Source organism: Psammomys obesus, unplaced genomic scaffold (assembly GCF_907164565.1).
Source record: "Psammomys obesus unplaced genomic scaffold, mPsaObe1.curated_primary_1811, whole genome shotgun sequence".
NCBI classification, from domain to species: domain Eukaryota; kingdom Metazoa; phylum Chordata; class Mammalia; order Rodentia; family Muridae; genus Psammomys; species Psammomys obesus.
Window position 1 is genome coordinate 1,401,217 of NW_026596147.1, and position 20,762 is coordinate 1,421,978.

Consider the following 20,762-nt stretch of genomic DNA (forward strand, 5'->3'; position numbering starts at 1 on the left):
AGAGAGAGAGAGAGAGAGAGAGAGAGAGAGAGAGAGAGAGAGAGAGATGGTACAAAAGGTTCAGAATGCCTTACTTTATGGCACACCTCAGGCTGGAGAACTGAACTATGGACCAGTTGGCTTTCCTGGAACTTCGAACATTAATAAAAGCAAACTAATCTTTTGAAAAAATAAAGCAAAATAAAAATCACCTACAGCTATAGAAGCAGGGCCACCAAGTCCTGTTACCCAAAGTAAATGGCTCAAGCATAACACTTCCAAATAAGTGCTTCAAAACAAAATCACCAGTCACCAGTATATAAGAAATCATTTCTGAAGCCTTTATTTACAAAAGCTTTAAAAACAAATACCCTCTGTTTTGCAAATAATGTTTAGTTTAAAAAGGACCGCCCAGTTACAGCATTTTAGTATCATGAATATAGAATGTACAAGGGAAACAAACTATGCTGCTAACATTTGGAGACTTGCTAATATTATTGATTGAAGTGTAGATAACACACATTACAATTTGTAGTCCATCACTTCAGGGTAGAGTTAATGATCACCAAAATCTTCCAACACATGCTCTGGTCTGGTCACATATTCTGCATGGCTAAATATTTCACAGTCTCTTGTCAATATATATAAAATAGATTGCAAAGATATACACAAAAAAATAAACAAGCATTACACTCCTCAGGTAATTTTATTAGCTATATATATGTGTGTGTATTTATATATATATATATGTACGTTGCATTTTGTTGTTTTGCACCAAATCTCTCCATTATTTCTTTTTGTAGCATCTATGAAATCACATTTTTTTGTATTTTTAATTTGATATAAAATGTACCTAAAGACTTGTTATCTTTGGACTTTAGTGAAATTGATTTGTGTAGTCAACAAATCAAGAACATCATAAATATACCTATAAAACAATAAGGGTAAAAGTGACGGAGTAAAAGGAAGCCGATCAAGGGAAGTGTTGCTGTCATAAAACTGTAGCTCCAACATCTTGAACGCCAGCTTTCTGGCAGATAGTAAATATCCAATCACAAGGGCTTCTTCCTGAAGGGTGTAAAGCTGGTTTGAAATTCTTCAGTCACAGAGCAGCCTATGCATGCCAATTAGAAACCAACAGACATGAGATGTGCTTGGAAGGTTAAACACTACACACAGAAACAGTAGTTACTAGGCTCTTCAGTAGTTCCTTGTCTTTTTCTGTTAGTCCTGTTGAATCAACAATTTGCACAATGCACGTGCTGTACTCTGAATGTCAAAACAAGCAAATACTGTAAAAAAGTGGCAAATAGTCATTTTTCTAGCTAAGAGCAAGAAAAACCACAATTTCTGATAAAATAGAGGATTGGAATCACTCTCTAAAGTGCAAACTTGATGGTCCACAATCTTAAATACCTATAAGTACTGCAGAATAGAAGGAAAGGCATAGAACAGGGAAATAAATTACAGTCAATGCTAGTTAATTTGGGAAAAGGGGAAACAAAACCAAGCTCAAGTAGGCAAAGTTTATCAAATTACTCAGTAATGTAGCTTTGTCACACAAGCTTGATAAGAAGTATATTAAATTAAGGCCAGATTTAACCTGAATGTACTTTTATTTATTAAGATCACAGCTAGGAAAGGCCATACTTAGTACTGAAAGCAGGAAAGAAGGGCTATAAAAGGAGGGGGAGGTATTGCCTATTATTTAAGGGATTCAACCAGAGATAAAACCTATATACAAGCATGTGTGTAACTCGTATAAAATAAAAATAAGACTATTTCCTGTCATGACTGTTTGCTGGCTTCCTCTTCATATGCATTCCCTGTGCCGTTCTGTACATAGGATGAACCAGAACCAAGGCCATATAAATGGCCACAGTATTTGGCATCATCAATGTGATCTTCAAAGAACATCTGAAAAGAAATTTTGAAAGAAAAAAAAAATCATTTTAGGTAAAGATACCACTTGTAGTTTTTCTGTCTCTCTCTCCCTCTCTCTTTCTGTTTTTCTTTTGGATTTCTGTGTAATAGCCCTTGCTGTCCTAGACTTGCTTTGTAGACCAGGCTGGCCTTGAACTCAAGAGATCCACCTGCCCCTGCCTCCTGAGTGATGGGATTACGGCCATGTGCTACCACACCTGGCTACAGTTCATATCTCAACACTGTAATTGCTACTAATTACGTATAACAACTCTTTTCTGTGATATTCCTTTGAGAACATGTACTGCATATTTAACGAATAAGACTGACTGATGTCCTTAACTACAGGCCTAAAGGACACTTTTTAAAAGCATAAATCTGTCTTTCTCATTAACATTTACACTATTTTAATGAGACTTTATGAGCATGGAAACATGGTAAGAGCTTTTTATTTCATTAATATAACAAACTCAAGAGAATGAGAGAAATAATGGCAGAAGGGGAAGGGAGGCGGTACTATCTTAAGTTGTCTATGTGCAAGGCTGAATTGACCAAAATTAACCACATCCTAAACATGTTATGGACCGTAAACATTAACATTCTCACTATATTACTGTCCCTGAAAAAGCCAAGGAAAATAAAGATTACAAACTGCTGCCAGAAATCCACCATTAACTAACCACTAAGGTATTTTAAAATGAAAATCCAAAATGTGGTTCTATACTGAAACTAAACAAAGTATATTTACTTGCCATAAGCGGACAATTCAAATAACTTCTGAATCAATACCACCTGGCAAAAAAGATCAAATGCTTTCTAGCATTAGCATGCTTCTATCAAGAAAACATATTTTGAAAGAAAGCAAATATTTTAAAAATTTTCTGTAGGTAATATGTGTGTGTATATATATATATATATATATATATATATACACATACACACACACACACATAAATGTGTGTGTGTGTGTACCAAACAGAAACAGGATATATATGTATATGTAATATATATATATGTATATGATATATATCCTATTTTGTTTTGGTAAAATTAAAAAAAATTATTATTATTACTCTCAATGAAGGAACCACAACACCTACCACCTAAACTCACTTTCACAAAACATCATTACACTCCTAAGAATTTTATACTCGAAGTACTTAATGGGGAAATTCCTTATACAGGTCTTGATATACTACTGTTTATCAAACTTCAAACTTATTTAGTACCTTTTAACTCAAAAACTCCTTTATGATTTAGTAAAAACTGTAAGTTTTACTTTATAAAACCTTCAAAAGAATGAAGAATGACATGAACAAACACATTTTCACCACAAGTTTCAACTAAGAGAAGGTGCAACTAAGGAAAAGCTGATACAATTTTCCTAAATCAAAAGGGCACCTACAGGTCTAAGAATGGCCTCTAGGGTTCTCTCCTTAGTAATGTTTGTGATCAGATAGCATTACTAACTAGCCTCTTATCTGTTCGTTCACATGAAAAACAACATGTTCATATGTACATGATTTCTACAATCACATACTTTTTTATAAATAACATCTTTTATGTATAATAAACAATGTTTTTTATTCTATAAATATTTATTCAATCTCCTTTTGAATTACACTTCAGGAGGACTTATTTAACACTTTCATTCAAATGTGGTGGATGTAACTTATATAGTACCTCTATTCATATCTTCACTTAGTAGGTTCTTAATCCCAAAACTTTTGTCACCAGACTTTTAATGTTCTCTACCTAACAACCAAGAAAAAGGCACTGATGTCTTCATACTTCTCTCATTTTGAAAAAGGCCATTCCTGTAAGCAGAGAGTCAGATCCTGCCTGGTGTTGAGGTCCTATCCGCTCCAGCTCTAACTGTTCAGCCACTTCCTGTAATCCACCCTAGAAAAAAGAAAGGCTGCTTGTCAAATGCAGAAGATGTTGAAACCTGAATTAACAATCATAATTTTAGACACTGATAAAAATATGAATGAATTTTTCATATGTAAAGACCAGCCTTGTAAAAAAGATAGCAAGGGAGTTGATAAAATATATTTGTGGAATTTAAAGGCCTTTTTATCAGAAAGTAAAATTCTAATTGGAAAATTTTATTTTAATTATACATTTCAAGGCATGTGGCAGGCAAACAATTTTCCAAAGATAAGGAGGATGTAGGTCATATTGAGGATAACAGTAATCAGCCATCCTCAGTGTACTGAACCATCAATCATTAAGAAACTCAGTATCAAGTACAGGTAATTTCTTTAAAATATTTACCTATCCACTAAACTGTTTAAAATAAGCCATCAGAGTCTTCAGATTGTTGTCAATCTACCACATAACTGTAGCTTTCTCAACTAAGAGAGTTTTATAAACATAAAACTTTTTAGAATGATTTGCTATGATCTGCTTACATTAATATATCGAGAACTGAGAAAAATTACAAGTGTGAAAGGAAAACAGAACAAATAAAAGACAGAAGCAAACTCTAAAAAACAATAAACTCACTCCTTACGTTATAAAGCCTTTACTAACCAGCCAGACCTTTGCATCCTAGCTTGATAGGTCCTTGTACAGCAACTGTTTCTATGCTAAAAACATCATGTGCATGATGCATCATTAGCAGCTGTTTCTAACAGAGGAACAGACTAGAAATGCATGAATGGCATCTTGTCAATAACAAACTTTTTAACAGCAGCTCACACAATACATAATAGAAATATTTGGTATTTTTAGACATTTCTGAATGTATAGATGAGTAAAATTTTACTACTGTGCTTCTGAAAGCTGTGAACTAAAACAAACAAAAAAACACGAACAAATGAACAAAGAAACAAAAACCAATCAAAGCCAGAGCCAAACACCCATAGCCAGATCAAAACATGGAAGGCCTTGCACTCTCAACATACCATACATCTATGTGAGTAGTCAGAATATTCTGCTGGAAGCTTCTCAAGTGACACAGAATCTTGCTACTTTCGGCTGACATGATCATGAAATAATCTTTCTTAAAACTTTTCCTACTTATATGCACCACATCTACCTCAGAGGAAAATAACCGTGTTTGTCCTACAATTCTCAGTTTATTTGTTGAAATCAAAGCATCCACCTTTAATTCCTCTATTCCTGCTGAAGGAAAACTCAAAGTCCTTATCATTTCCTAAAAGCATAACTTGTGTTTGTACTTTTCTAAAGTAAAAATAGAGAAAAGTTAATCAATCTTGGTTTTATTAAAGGGTCAATACTGCATAAACATTAAAAAATAAAATTAAAAAACCTCACAGTATCTAATTACGCTTCTTTCCTCAGTTATAACTAAAATATCATACCAAAACCCAGCCACTAAAACCCACTCTCTGTATTGCCAGGGATCAGTGCCAACTCAGGTAAATTTGCTCTGAAGCTGTAGTACCTTTCTTTAATCAGGAAAAGTGTTTTGATAAAATTAATGCTCAAAGGTTAAAAATAAATGGTTACACATGTTATATAGTATCAGAAGAAGCTACTCTCTAGGTAGAACCTATACATTTGCTTTAGCGTTTATGCCTAACCCGTCTTAGCTACGTAATTAAATTGTAAGAACATGATACTTCAGCAAGAAAGAATAGAGTCTCTACTCAGGATAGTCTGAAGGAAAAACTCATTAGAATACTCTTGACTGTCTCCGCCTGCCGCTGGCCAACACCTATCTGAATCTTTACAACAGTTCTGCATGCTGGGAGTGTGAGTGCCTCCGTAATGGGCCCAATTACTGTGCAACAGCTCACACTTTAGTTTCATTTGAAACGTTCCAATCTGGTAGATATAATAGAAATCTGGTCCTCAGCTTGACTTTTGTTAAAAATTTATTCTTGGGGCTAAAGAATTAGCTCAGCAGCTAAGAACACTTAAGTGTTGCTAAGTGAGAACCTGGGTTCAGCTCCCAGCATCCACTGAGTGGCTAACAACTACCCATAAGTTCCAAAGGATCTGAAACCTTCTAGCCTCTGCCACCTCTTTAAAAAACAAAAACAAAAACAAAAAAACAAAACCAAAAACAACCTTATTCTGGGCTGGAACGTTGGTTCAGCACATAAGAGCACTTGCTATCTTTGCAGAGGACTCAGGTTCAGTCCCAGCACTCACATGGTGGTTCACAGCCATCCATAACTACAATTCTAGGAGAATGGAATAATCATATACAGAAATAACTCAACAACAAAACAAAACCCAACCAAACAAAATACAAATCAAAAACAAAACTTTATCATGCCAAGACAGATACCACAGCTTTGAAGAGGGACTATCTATACAATAGGACCACAAAATTTAACTGCATTTTAAAATAACTTTTAAAACATTCAGGTCTAAGATATTATATACGTTACTTGGTCTCAATCAGTGGTTCTCAACCTTCATAATGCTGCACCTTAATAGAGTTCCTTGTGTTGTGGTGACCCCAAATATAAAATTATTTTTGTTGCTGTCATGAATTGTAATTTAAACATCTGTGTTTCCCAATGGCCTTAGGCTACCCCTGTGAAAGGACTGTTTCTACCCCAGGCTGAGAATCACTGGTGTAACCAATATGTTGGTTTCATATAGTCATCTGAAGCCTTACTTTAAGATTTTTGCAGCTCTTCATGAGGTACTTCACATCATAAATGACAGGAAAAAATAATCGAAGAATCTCAAAGAAATCAAGTTCTTCTTCAGGCAAATTAGAGTTGGTCAGGATTTTGATTAAATAGCCAAAGTCATAACCACTATGAAAAGATTAAAAGAACACAAAAAAGAAATACATCAATACCATACAGTGAAAGAAATCAGTTTTTCAGATACAAAGTTAAAGAAGTCATGCTATAGGCAAAAGGAATAACAACAGAAATATATATATATACAGGAGCAAGGAAAAGAACCACATTCATAACTGCAATGCAGAAATGCTGTCAGCTTGTAGACTAGTGAGCACTCAGAGGCCTAAACACATGATATTAGGACTTCCTCTCTATAGTCACTAAAATAAAATTTTTCTGACACTTAAGAAAATTCTGGGTAGAGAAGATGCTTTTCAAACCTGAGTACTTGAGTTTGATCCCCAGCACCCAAGTAAAAGCTGAGTATTATGTCAAACCCAAACACATAAAAGTGTGCACCTCCAACAGATAGGTTTAGTAAGGTCCCTGCCACAATGAATGGCAATGTGATCAAAAAAAATGCTAGAAGCTAGCAAGACATACATTTCAATGGCAAAAAAACATGTAAAACCTTGATACTATTTACAGGAGGTGGTGACACTTCCCAAACCCAAAGAGTATAAGTCCCTAACAGTATTTCATTTTCCCAAAGTAACTTTATTAGTATGTACATTTCCTCAAATGTTGTTCCTACCTCAGTATAAGTCTCCAAGAGATATTTTCAATGAAAAAGTTAAAAAGGAAAGGTTTAAGGAAAAGTGAGAACCATTTTCTTCCTATATAATACAGTACAACCTTCTGTTGCCTCAAATTGAGATCCCACATCTTTATCACTAGTGCTTGCACAGCTGCCTATCTCCCTCCATTCCTGAACTCCTTAGACACTATTTTCTGTTAAGGGCCGGTGAAAGCAAGCCCTTAAGTGCCCACATTCCCAGACATCTCTATACAGGACAGATGTTTGCTGGTACTAGCATCTGACTACATGGATTTTATCCACTGGTTTAAAGGACAGGAATCAGTTGTATCTTTTTCTTATTTATAATTTGAACTCGTATTCGGCCAATGACCTTACTAAACATATCTTTTGGAGGAGATACAAAATAAACTTTTACTTGATGTTTATTATCTTACTTTTAATTTAAGAAGGGAAAAGTTTACCATGGAAGATCTTTGGCACATGTACCCAAGAGCAGAAACTTAAATTTATTATTGGCAAGGAAGTAACCTTGCCAGTTATCTAAAATATAGCAATATGGATTTTGCTTACTTCTAATAAAATATTTTAGCTTAGAATTTAAATAAATATTATTTATTTTTTGACAGGGCTTTACTACGTAGCTCTGGCTAGGCTGGAAATTACTACCGAGATTAGGATGGCCTTGAATTCAATGAGATCTACCTGTATCCCAAGTACCATGACTAGTAGGATTTAATTTGAATATAATTTTTTTATATGTAATGGAGTAACTTATAGCTTCTTAAATATTAAAATATACCATATGCTAATCTAGACTAAAAACTTGAAAAAAAACTATAAACCCTCTTTGGTTTTGCCTATCTTGCTATAATTCCATCCCCTCCCCAACCATTACTACAATGGTGGAAGATTCTTATTTTTACAAAAATATGTGAAGACTATCAAGATTAAGAACACTAAGACCAGGGGTTTGATTGTATATTCTTGAATGGCCTGAACTTATCTATAGACCAGAGTGGCCTTCTAACTTAGAGATCCTTCTGGCTCTGACTCCAGAGTGCTGGAGTTAAAGATGTGTGTTACTGTGCCTACCAATGTAGTGTTTTTTAAAACTCTAAGACTACAGGCAGAAACCCTGTTATCAGATAAAGAGAAAATAATTTAAAAAAACCCAATAACATCAATGGTCCCTTTTAGTTCCAGAACTGCTAAATCAGCTGACTTATACAGAAAAACATTTTCTCATACCTCTAAGTAAACTGACTTTTATAAAGTGAATTAACTTCCTTGTAGAAATCCTCTTTAATTATCCAGTTTTATTTTAATAATAAAGAATTAAAAGTCATCACACATAGAGTATATAAAATACTAGATGCTTTAACTAGGTTTTAATCGACCACTGAGAAAAATGTGCAAATGTTTTTTTCTAAGGGATACCCATCCCAATCACCTCATCAAAAAATAAGGAAATAAAATTAGAAATCCCCTAAATATCCATTTTTGGTATTCTCCTTGTTGATCAGTTATTCTTCACAGCACTTATTATTGTGTAACATACTACACTAGACATTAGGTCATTAAAAAAAAATACTGGTTTACCTTCAGCAGAATGGAAACTACATAGGGAGGAAAATTTTAAGTCTATTTTGTTCAGTTTTAGGATCTTAGCACAGTCACTAACATCAGGAAATACCAAGTTTTTAAAAAATGAATGTCTTCCTTTGTATAAACATAAAAACTAAGACTTAAAAACGGTTGCAAACCATAGGTGGCACATATCCTCAATGGCTTTGCCAGATTTTAACAAAGGTTTGTTCTAGTTTATACTGTTTCCACTGAGAAACATTACCTCTCACAGGCTAAAGCAAATGCCGTGTTAAAAGGCGGACAGCACTGTTCTCAGTGAGATAGAAGACAGACTCATGGCAGTCTGGAACTGAGCATAGAACTGCTGATAAAGTGATCTAAGCAGACATAAGGCAGATATAGGATGGAAGCACACTGCAATCTTTTTTCTTTTTTTTAATTACCTATGAAATGATAACCATTTGACCCCTTCGCAAAGAACCACTCCTGAAGTCATAAGAAGTTCTGCGAAGTACTGGGTCTCAATTCCTTCCTCCTCATGTTTTTTAAACTGGATACCAGATGTTGTTAGTAGCTCTATAGAGTCCTGAGCATACATGTCCTCCCTGGCAAGAAAAAAAAAAAAAAAAAAAAAAGTTCAAAAATACCATTACTTTATACAGTTGCTCTCCCACTTACACTACAACTATAGTGCAGAAATAAGACAGAGGACTGGTTTCTGTAAAACTATTCAAATGTTTCATAACTATCAAGAAAGATAACAAAGTATCCCAAAAGTAAACAGTCATTCAAAATAGTCCAATGGTGAGTTTTTAACCCTTACCACCGACTCAATTTCATTAGGCTTCTGCACATTATATAAATCTCACTGGGCTTACAAAGGGTCTTTTACTCACCAGAGCCTATCACAGACATGTTCTTTCAGGGGCTCTCAGCCTCTGCAGCTATTTTAGTGCTGCCAGATGGAGCGGTAGCCACAGCTATGAGGGGTTAAGCACACCTCTCATGCTCTCAGCAGAACCAGGAAGTAGACACCAAGTGGCAAACATCTCGTGGCTGAGTTAAACTACATTTCATCTTAAGGAAAAAGGAAACGCCTCCTCTCACAAATGAGGGGCCTTTCAGTGACTCTAATAAGCAGTGAACTGATCAGAATTAAGGACTTAGTTAAGACAGTAGTTTCTTCTTCCAGCAGTCACATACCCACATTAGAGGCAAACACTACTATAGAAGACTTATCTTCTAAAACCAAGCCAGGAGCCTACCTATAAACCAGCCCTTCAAAATTTTACTTAAAACTGGAGAAAAAGCCACCTCTAATTTACAAGCACAAACATGCCGAATATCCAAAATATTAAATTAAAAAGTTAAGGACTCATGAAAAAAGTATCTTGTCGATTAACCATTTATTTTTATTTACTTCTTTACTTTAACACTGTTTCTACCATTAGCAAAGGAAAATTTCTACGAAAGACTGTAATAAAAGAGAACCAAAATAAATGTTTGACTTTGACCAAATATATTTTTGTAGTTTATTCTCTGGAAATAAATTTCTAACACAATTTCAAGAATTGAAACACATAAAAACAGAGAGAAGCCATAGTTGTCACTTTACATCATGATTTCTCTTGGAAAATCCTGTAGGAAAGATATCAGAATAAATTTAATGCAGTTGTTTCCCCCAGTCAAATAATCAGTATTTTGCCCTACTAAAAACATGTTCCTTAGGGGAGACTCTCACCACAGGTCCTTGGGCTCACACTGAAGCATATTTTAACTAATGCAACCAACCAAGAACACAGCAGACTGTCCTCCACACTCACACTACTCTTGGCTACATGTTCAACTTACTATGTTCAGCATTAAATAACCAGTACCAAATTAAATAATACATCACAGAGGTAGGACAGTGAGTCTTGTGGTATTTAAGTCATTATTTCTCATACTTGTAAACGATAATAATCACCAGGGGAACTTACCAAAACTATGGATTCCCAGGTCCCAGTGCAGTCCCAGACCTATTGAATCACAGTCCTAGGTGAGAGAGCTGGAGGAGTACCTCGGTATTTTATAATAAAGTAAGATTGGCAGACAAAGACATATGTACAGTCCCTTTCTCTCTCTCCCTTCAGCAGAGTTCACATAGCTTAGTCTAAGCCTTACAGAAATGAGTCTTTTATAATAAAGTTTGGTACAGATCTCATGCTTTATAATACCCAACTTATAACCACATGGCTGAGTTCAATCTCTAGACAGGATAAAAAAAAATTTCTATAGTAATTTGAGTTTCACAGCAATTATTATTCATACTTTCAAATCAATACATGGTCTTTTTCTGATGACATCAATTTTAAAAGGTCTACATTCTGCCTTTTCTACTCTCAAATACTCTAACAGTATAGGGGAAAATACTAAAACTAAAATTAAAAGGTAACTATTACATTGTTTAGTCAAAATATAAGAATTTCAGCTTGTGTTGGCTATTACCTGTTAGATCCACTGTTTAGAATTATGAATAGTATTAAAGATTTCAGTTGGCAAAACACCTAGTTATGATTGAGTATGAATGAAAACCATGTAAAAATCTCTACGGATTTCCCAAAGGTCATAGGTGTATGGTTATCTTTAGTTAACATCCTAAAGACCCACTATCTAACAACTCATCCATGTAAAACTAACAAATTTACTATTTTTATAATATGAACCAACCCTACTGTAAAAACTCACATTTCCAAACATGTGTTCTTATCAATATTAAACTACTTCTGGATCACTTCCCTGATGGCTAACACAGGGTTGATGCAGTCAGTACCTTCTCCAAATGTCACTTACTTTCATACACAGACTCTTCTTTATAAGTCAAATTTACTTTAAAAAAAAAAAATAAACTCCAACATATTAAAATGAAGTGGGAAATAGTAAGAGCTGGAGGGGATGGGAACTCCACAAGCAGAGCAACAGAACAAGATAATTTGAACACAGGGAACTTCCCAGAAAATCATACTCCAACCAAGGACTATTCGTGGAGATAACCTAGAACCCCTGCACAGATGTAGCCCATGGCAGTTCAGTGTCCAAATGGGTTACATAGCAATGGGAAGAGGGACTGCCTCTGACATAATCTGATTGGCCTGCTCGTTGATCACCTCCCCCTGAGGGGGGAGCAGCCTTACCAGGTCACGGTAGAGGACAATGCAGCCAATTTTGATGAGAACTGATAGAGTAAGATCACAAAGGAGAGGAGAACCTCCGTTATCAGTGGACTTGGGGAGTGGCATGCATGCAGAAAGGGGAGGGAGGGTGGGATCGGGAGGGGAGGGAGGGGCTTATGGGGGATACAAAATGAATAAAGTGTAATTAATAAAAAATTAAAAAAATACAAATAAGCTGGAATACAGAGAGTCATAGAGATGGTTAGCCACCTTTAATTTTTAATAAACTGAAATAAGTAAGACAAAAATATCCCTAAAATTGCATAGGCTACCAATGACAAGAAGACAAATAAAAAGTATTCCCATAATTAGCAAGCTATTCAAAATATGCTTATATTTTCTATTTCCATGGATGAAACAGGACAGGATTTTCCAACTTGCAAAAAACTATAACTTCCAGAAAACAGTAACAAGGCCACCTGCCTGTTTCTCAATATACACATATGTACGTAGTTAAAATTCTGTGAAAGAATAAATTAAGCTTTAAAAAATGTTTTCATCCTTGCATTTAGATCTGTACTTCAATAAAATAACCAAAATATCCTAAGAATATACAGATATTCCATGATTAACGTAATGCCCTAATAGACTTACTAGAATTTAGAAAAACACAGTAACAAAAGCTGGATTATTAAACTATCTAGGAAATCAAGCATCATAGCTTGGCAGCAAAATTCAATGAAAAATAACATTTTCTATGTAAAGAGAGTAGCCAACTGGGAGATGGTGCTTACTACTGCTACCCAGCACTACACAAGAATATACATTGCTGCCCAAGAAAAAGATCAAAATTCAAAAGTAATTGAATACATACTACTTTTATACCATTCCAAAGTTAAGAAAGGGTAAGTTGAGCCATCTTAAGTCAGGAATCATTAGAGTGTCTCACTAAAGAATCTAAAGCATACACTCTAATCATCCAACATTGCAACTACAGTACCTTAAGAAAAAGGTCTACTTGGAGGGCAGAGGCTGGCAGATCTCTGAGTTCGAGACTAGCCTGTTCTACAAAGGGAGTCCAGTACACCCAGGGCTATAGAGAGAAACCCTGTCTTGAAAAACAAACAAACAAAAAACAAAAACAAACAACCCAAAAAGGTCAAATAAATGACTACTCAGAATTCTGAATAACAATTTCACATAGAAATGAGATGTCCTTAATATATATACCAAAAATATAATAAAATAGTTACAAAACAACTAGACAGAAGTGTTGAGAAATTAGTGATAGTTGTTGCAACTTTTCAATACTCTCCAGTTCCAAAAAGCATATTTATATAAACAAAGAGAAAAAAATGTCAGCAAATATGCTTTGTAAGTTACAGTCTCACTTTGCTACAGTCTAGATTTCTTCCTTTATGTCTTAAACCCGTATGTCCTCATGTTGGTAAATCCACACTGGGCAAATGTGTTTACCTCACCAACACCTTTTCAGACCCCAGGAGATAATGAGAAGGTGAGAAAATATAGAGTTAAAATAATTACTGTGACCACAAGGCCAGCTCATTCTGTAACAATGAAGCTTAGCTGTACTTTAGGACACTACTGTGCAACTGTGCTCCTTATTTAAGTCTGTGACAATCCTTACTGTTAGAAAATTATCAAGCATTATGCAAAGAAAGCAAACGGTCTTACCTTTAAAACATTAAGAAAGATTTGTTTGCTTTCAAGCCAACAATAAGTAATTACAGTCATAAAAATACTAAGACATTTAAAGAGAATCATTTTTACTGAGAATATTATTTGTTCCTATATGCTTGTTACCTAATACTGACTTAGATATTACAAATCACATCTTTAGGATTCAGAGAGTGTTAAATATTACTTAAAACTAAAACTTGAAATGAGTGTTCTTCTGATTGCAGGAGTTTCTTATAAATATTCTGAAGTATCTATTCAAAGCTTAACGTGATACACACTGTATTAATAAATATCTTTCCACAAATCTTTAAATCTATAAAGATTTGCATTTGCTCCCTTCATGCTAATGGTAAATCTTGAAAGAACACTGGCAAACCTAGAAGAACCCTGACTTGAACCAATGTGAGAAACACAAAAACATCACAAGCACAGACAACAGAGGGAGAAGAGATGGCAAACACTAAGTGATGACCTTAAGCAATGTTCATCAACAGTGTACTGTAGTCTAGCACACTGACAACACTGCTTATAGGCGGCGTTCAGCAGAGTCAATTTTCACCATTCTTCAACCTTTCTAAGATGGTATGATGTTTTCAACATTAGGCAGTACTACTTTTCTTCTCAAGGGTTTTTCTCTGCATAACATTTTTCACAATGCTCTTCAAATTTTCATTCACTTATGTGTGGTGTGTGTGTGCCTACACATGTCTGTCACAGGACACACGTGAAGATTAGACCATAACTTTAGTCAGTCAATTCTACTATGTGGGTCCTGAGCATCATACTTAGATCATCAAGCATGCTGGCAGGCACTTAAGCACTGAGCCATCTATCTCACCATCTTTCATCATTTTCTATGACGTTACCATTACCATAAATACTAGCAGAACTGGTAAAAAACTAATTTTGTCCGAGTAATAAACAAACAAATAAGTGATAAATAAATAAATAAAGAAAGAAAGCATAAAGCTCAGAGACTAGTAGAAATTTCTAACAGACTAATAGAAATGCCATTGCTACAAAAATCACCATCTAGCAAAGGACTACAAGCTTTATCAGCTGACACACTGGTGTATTAGTTCCTACACACAAACTGAGTATCTTATGTAAAAAACCAAACCAAACAAACAACAGGAAAACAATGTTCTGATGATCAGTGTGAGGGAAAAAAGAACCTTGAAGGAATAAAATGGTAAAAAACTAAAAACAGTCATCGTTTGAGGAAAGGATAGAAGGCATTTTTAGTTCGTTCCAGAGCTGTAGCACTTATGAAGCATTATAAGGTTACAGTGGAGATGAGCACTTTTATAGCCTTTATAGGGTCTAGAGACTACTGTTACTTTAGTACTAGACATTAAAATACTGTTAAGTATTATTTACAGAATGAACATAAAGTGTTTTAAACACACAACTGCACCACTAACACTATTACCCTCTAAAATCACCAGTCCTGCTATTTATTAAGTCTTACATGTTAAACAGTAGTTCTCAACAAAAAATAGGAACAAAGAATTTTTACATTGGCACTGGGATCCATTTTCTTACCGTTTTCGGTTGCTACTTTTCAAAACAGATGTTTGATCACATATAAACACAGGCTACCAAACAGAAAGGCACTAACTTACTGTAACATAATATGCTGAGTATTTTCTTTCCTTACCTTAACAGAAATAATATGCCCCTCTTCCCTACTAGGCACTTACAACCTGCAGTTCACATGAACACCACAATAGTTACGAATGTGGCCCAGCACAAAGCATGAACTTAGTTAAAACATTATATATATATTATTTTACAATTTTTTTGTTTTTGTTTTTCGAGACAGGGTTTCTCTGTATATCCTAGGCTGTCCTGGACTTTGTAAACCAGGCTGGCTTTGAATACAGACAATCTGTCTGCCTGTCTCCTGAATGCTGGGATTACAGGTGTGCGCCACTATACCTGACTATATTTACATTTTTTAAAACACAACTGCATGGTTCTTGAGCATGAACTTTGCAAGTGACAACATTGTCCCATAATGTCAAAAGAATGAACTCACTTTTATGTAGTTCCCTCAGCTATCAAGACTACAATATGTAATGTAGAAGTATTCTAACTAAGGAAATGAAGTTTATACTCAAGATTTGAGATAGAGATCAGATTCTGGCATATATCCAAGATTTAATACTATTACATTTTCTGTATGTAGATTAAGAGGTTTTGATTATGACATGAGAATTGTCATTTAAAGAACATGAATTTGAGAAGAAAATGTATCCAACTTTCTAAGAAACTATTTACAGCATGTGATAAGTATTTAGAATGCAAAGCATGATTGTAATAAGAATATCTTAATAGGAACAATGACTATCAACAATTCTAGAGCGGACTGGGGGTGTACATGAATGGTACCTGCCTTCTTGGTCAGTAAAAGTGGCACCTGAATTATATGACTTTCAAATTATGCAAAAAAAAAAAAAAAAAAAAAAAAAAGTGAAAGTGCTGGGTGTGGTGGCACATGTCTTTTAATCGCAACATTTGGGAGGTAGAAGCAGAAGGATCTTTGGGAGTTTGAGGCCAGCACTGTCTACACAGAGAGTTCCAGGCCAGCCTGGCCTATGTATATAACGAGACCCTCTCTCAGAAAAACAAAACAACAAAATGTAATAGTAAAGTCAATAACCTAAGACTCGTGTCTTAGGATCCCACGTTTAATCTGCAGATTTAACAATGACAAACGCAAGAGAAAATAATAACAAAAATACAGTTTCACAACTTTCCAGAAAAACGGCCGTCATATTTTAGAAATAACATCTCTATAACTAAAGTCTTTGAAATTAGAATTTTTTATTATATCAATTGTCTCATAATAATAAACCTAAGCTTTTGAATTTCTATATTTAATAAATTTCCAAGGAAACGACAGCAAATTCACTTAGAATTTCACGACATTCAAATTCAATTCTTAAAATTAAACTAGAAACAAAAAGTTGGGTTATATATTTATTTCCCACTTACGTCAAATTAAATTTAAAATTAAACTGCCAAGTTGATGTTCCTGGAGGGTATTCTCCTTGCTCATTCATAAATGTCAGTCCTAGCTGAATTATCTTTAACAAGTCTACATTACATCGCAATAGTTGGTATTGATAGTCAGCATTGCTCCTGAATTCTCCAATGGGCCTTGCAACAACACCTGGAAACTCGGTGTCCTGTAAAATAATTTTAAGATTTACTATTTACTAATACATCAATACAATCCATAAATTCTCAGGAAATTTTTGATGCAAGTCAGAGAATTCTATTACAATGACATTCTGTATGTTTATAGTCAATGATTAGGTATTGTATAAGTATAAAGAGCATTACTTATTAGACTCCAAATTCTATAAAATCAATTACTTTTTCTTAGCTTAAGTTTATCAATAAATTATTATCCTGTACAGACAATTCATGATAAACTCAAGCAAATATTTGCTCCATATCCAAGAAGAAAAGCATGAACTCATCCCTAAGGAATGAAACTATGCTTATAGCATTCCATTTTAAACTCAAAATGCATGAAGGATTGATCAAAATGCGGAAAATATACTGTGCTTTCCAATTACTTCTGTGAGGCAACATTTATCTTGACATCAAAATAAAGAAAAAGTCTCAGTAATTTTTAATTTCTTTATTTAGCCCAGTATTGTCTGTATTTACAGAAAGCATGTCAAGATTTCCACTTCCTCTTATAAGCTATTATTATTTCTGGAATGCAGCTATTCCTTATCATCTGATATATAAAAGACCACTAGCAATTTCTGCTGCCCATAAAAATAACGGTCCCTGCCTAACAAGAAAGTTTCAGCTCTAATAATGGACAAGTACAGCTTTATTGAATGGAATTCTGTCTATGTGCAGACATTCCTTTTTTAAGCAAGCATCCTGTTCATTCTCAAAGATGTACGTTTGTTTGTTTTTTAAGTTTTGATACTAGGGAAATTATGTATTACTTTAGCAAGAGAACTTAAATTAAGGCTAGCCAAAAAGAAAAAAAAAAAAAAAAAGAAAAAAGAAAAAGAAATAGTGAGTCAGTATGAAACAGTGAAGAAATCGAAACTCCTCAAATTTAGGACAGCCACAAGACAGTTACTGGATTCTATAAGCATTAGGTTACACTTGAGGGGGCTGGGGATAGAGTGTAAGACATTAAAATACTGCCTTCTAGAGCTAATAATCACGTAGACCTAGAAAACAAAAGACTTGTAACAAATACACAAAGTGCAATAACAAAGCAGAAAGATAACAATACAGTCTAGGCAGACTGAATACCACCTATAAGAGCAGAGTTGTTTAATGTTGTAGTGTGTGTTTTGGAGCTTTAGCAATGTTTTCCTAAAAGATCTAATATCAGTTTTGTTTGATATAGATGTCCAGGAATTCACTGCCTTCTGAAACCTTATCTGGTACTAGTAGCATGGCCTTGGGATTGCTTAGAACTGAGCTGACATTCTTAGACAGGCTCTAGTGTCCTCCCATTGAATGTAATCAGCTTCACAAAATAAAATACATCTATAGCCATGTCCCGAAAAAAAAAAAAAAAAAAAAAAAAAAAAAAAACCAAAAACTAAACCATAAAGAGGATTACCTTTCTCATCCTAGCTAAACGATTAACTACTGGCCCTCTGCAGCCCCAGTATCATTCATCTTCTTACTCAGCACCTAAGACTCAGGAAGAAGCCATAGGTACACCATGGTTTCTAAAGAGCATCTGATCCATGACAGAGCCAGTCTCCATTAAGCCCTTAAAACCACCTGACCCAAGCCCCAATACTAACGTATTTCTAACACTTTTATTCAATTGCCCATGACTTCTAATCCCTTGTCACTTAATGCAAGCAGTAACAAGCTCAACTTGTTAAATTACAGGTTTGTTTCTGATGGGCTTTGCTGGAGGGAATAAGCAACTTTTTTTCATGAATAAATTAATTAGTTCAAGGTTTGTAAATCCCACTCCAGGGTCTGAGGAGACAGTTCATTTGGTAATGCAAGCATGAGGACTGCAGTTCAATCCCTAGGATCTACATTTTAAAACTTGCATACTCCATGTGCCTGTAATTTAAGTGCTTGGAAAGCAGAGTCAGGTGGATCCCTGGGGCTTCCTGGCCAGTTAGCCTTGCTTTATCAGCAAGCCCCAGGCCAAGGAAAGAACAAGCCAGTCAGTCGGTCTGACTCTGTCTCTCTCACTCACACTCATTCTCCCCTCCCCCCATATTCCCACTTCACCCTACAAAGGCATTTTAAAGATTTAGTCATGTTCATACCATGGCAACATAATTATATTTTCGGATAACTTGACGAATTTTCTTCATCTCTTCATCCAGGTTACAAGCCCAAACTTCACAAATTCTTTGGCTATGATCTACAGTTGCTGCTGGCATAGTGACAGCACAAGGAGTCTAGATGCCAAGCATCAAAATGTTATACTTGATTGAAGATTTGTTTCATAAAAATATTTTACCCTTTACTTGTGTACCTGTAGGAATAAAAAACATCTATATCATGAATGTGAATTATAAAATTCAGCTGGTATAAACCTAAGGTTACTTATTCAAAGTTCATGATTCATAACAAAATCAAGTTTTAGAAAGTCACTTTTTTAATGGTACACAGTTACTATATACAGAATAAAAGCACCACAACTCCAATTTCCCATTTGGACATAAATTTCACTAATTAGGATCTGTTCCAAGTTCAGCTCACTCCACATATATAAATATCTATGGTCCATTTTAAGCCCCTCCCCCCAAAAAAAGAGAGAAATTAACAAAACCCAAACATTCATTCAAAAGTGTTTGCTTTTATTCTTCTAACAAAACATTTAAAATCTTACTTGATTAAAAAAATTCTGCAATCCCGGTGTTGGTACTCATTCAAACCAACCAGAGGAAAAATTAAAAAAAAAAAAAAATTAAGTTTTCTGAAACAGCATCAGGCAATCTCAGAAATCAATGTTCATACAGCAGGAGGGAGAAAGAAAGAAGGCAATAAAAATACGTGCATTTAAAATTTCCTAATTTCAAAACCAGTAACCATTTCCCCTGGATGGATACCAAACAGGGACCTCAAGTTCTTGCCATAAATACAAGGTTCAGGATATTCAAAGGTGAGGTAATGAATACAGACAAACAAAATCCCCAACAAAACAAACGAGTTAAAGGAGGATGCCATGTGTTCTAAATTCGTAGATGTAAGCTGGAGAAATCTCAGAAACCAAAGGTGCTATTGGGCACGCCTTCTTTCTTACTCTTGTTCTTGCTAACCCAGTACACACGAACGAACACACACACGAGGGGGAAACACTGTAATTTAACACTGCTTTCCTCCACCCCTCTCTCTACTGCCATCTCAGGGGCCCTGAAGAGGCACCAAAGGCCTTCTCTTTACTGAGGTCGCATGTCCTCCGTGGGCTCCCAGAGCAACGTGAAGAAAGCACAGACGCATTCATGTCAGTGATAACTCTCTTCTCTGGCACACAGCCAGGCTGAAGGCGCTGAGAGCATTTACTAGAGCCAGATTGACCCTCGAGCAATGTGGAGAGGAGCTGGTAGTTGAGAAGTAGGCCACCGCCCTCCACTCTCAATTTCCTTCCCACAACGAAGTCCCAGGTACAAAGCGGTGGCGTCATCACTGCGCGCCGCGCTCCTGACAGGCCCCCGGCCCGTTACCCGCCCCCCACGACCCCCCTCTCCGCCAGCTCGGTCCGCCAGGGCCGCGCAACAGCGGGCGCCATCGCGCGCCCTCAGGTTCCCACTCCCGCCCCTTTCCCGTGGCCCCAGCACGCCCGGGCCCCGCCGGATCTACTTGTGTCTCTGAGCTCGCGCTCCTCCTCCTCCTCCTCGCCATAGAGATAGCACCCGGCGGCGGTGGCGGTGGCGGTACCGGCGGCGGCGGCGGGTGCCCCATAGACACCTCTCGCCCTGCAAAGGGGAAAGGGTTGCTGGAGCCGTGCTCTGCCCAGCGCTGCGACGTCGCTCCTCGCACGTCCTGGCGAGGGCGCGGCATGATGACGCAGGCCGG

The 20,762-nt window shown here is 35.9% G+C and overlaps 1 protein-coding gene across 2 annotated transcripts; it reads right to left on the minus strand.

Annotated features, from left to right (window-relative positions):
- Positions 1–299: 299 nt before the first annotated feature.
- On the minus strand, positions 300–20,737 carry Cnot7 (CCR4-NOT transcription complex subunit 7). Of its 2 annotated transcripts, none has more exons than XM_055593577.1 (7): positions 20,547–20,737; positions 19,007–19,218; positions 16,719–16,912; positions 9,309–9,470; positions 6,503–6,647; positions 3,694–3,804; positions 300–1,896 (listed from the first exon to the last, which is right to left on the minus strand). In XM_055593577.1, the coding sequence occupies exons 2-7, from the start codon at positions 19,121–19,123 to the stop codon at positions 1,768–1,770; spliced, it is 858 nt and encodes a 285-aa protein (XP_055449552.1). In that variant the 5' UTR covers positions 19,124–19,218; positions 20,547–20,737; the 3' UTR covers positions 300–1,767. The 2 variants fall into 2 exon arrangements, with proteins under 2 accessions (XP_055449552.1, XP_055449553.1); XM_055593578.1 differs by lacking the exon at positions 20,547–20,737 and adding an exon at positions 20,130–20,323.
- Positions 20,738–20,762: the final 25 nt, after the last annotated feature.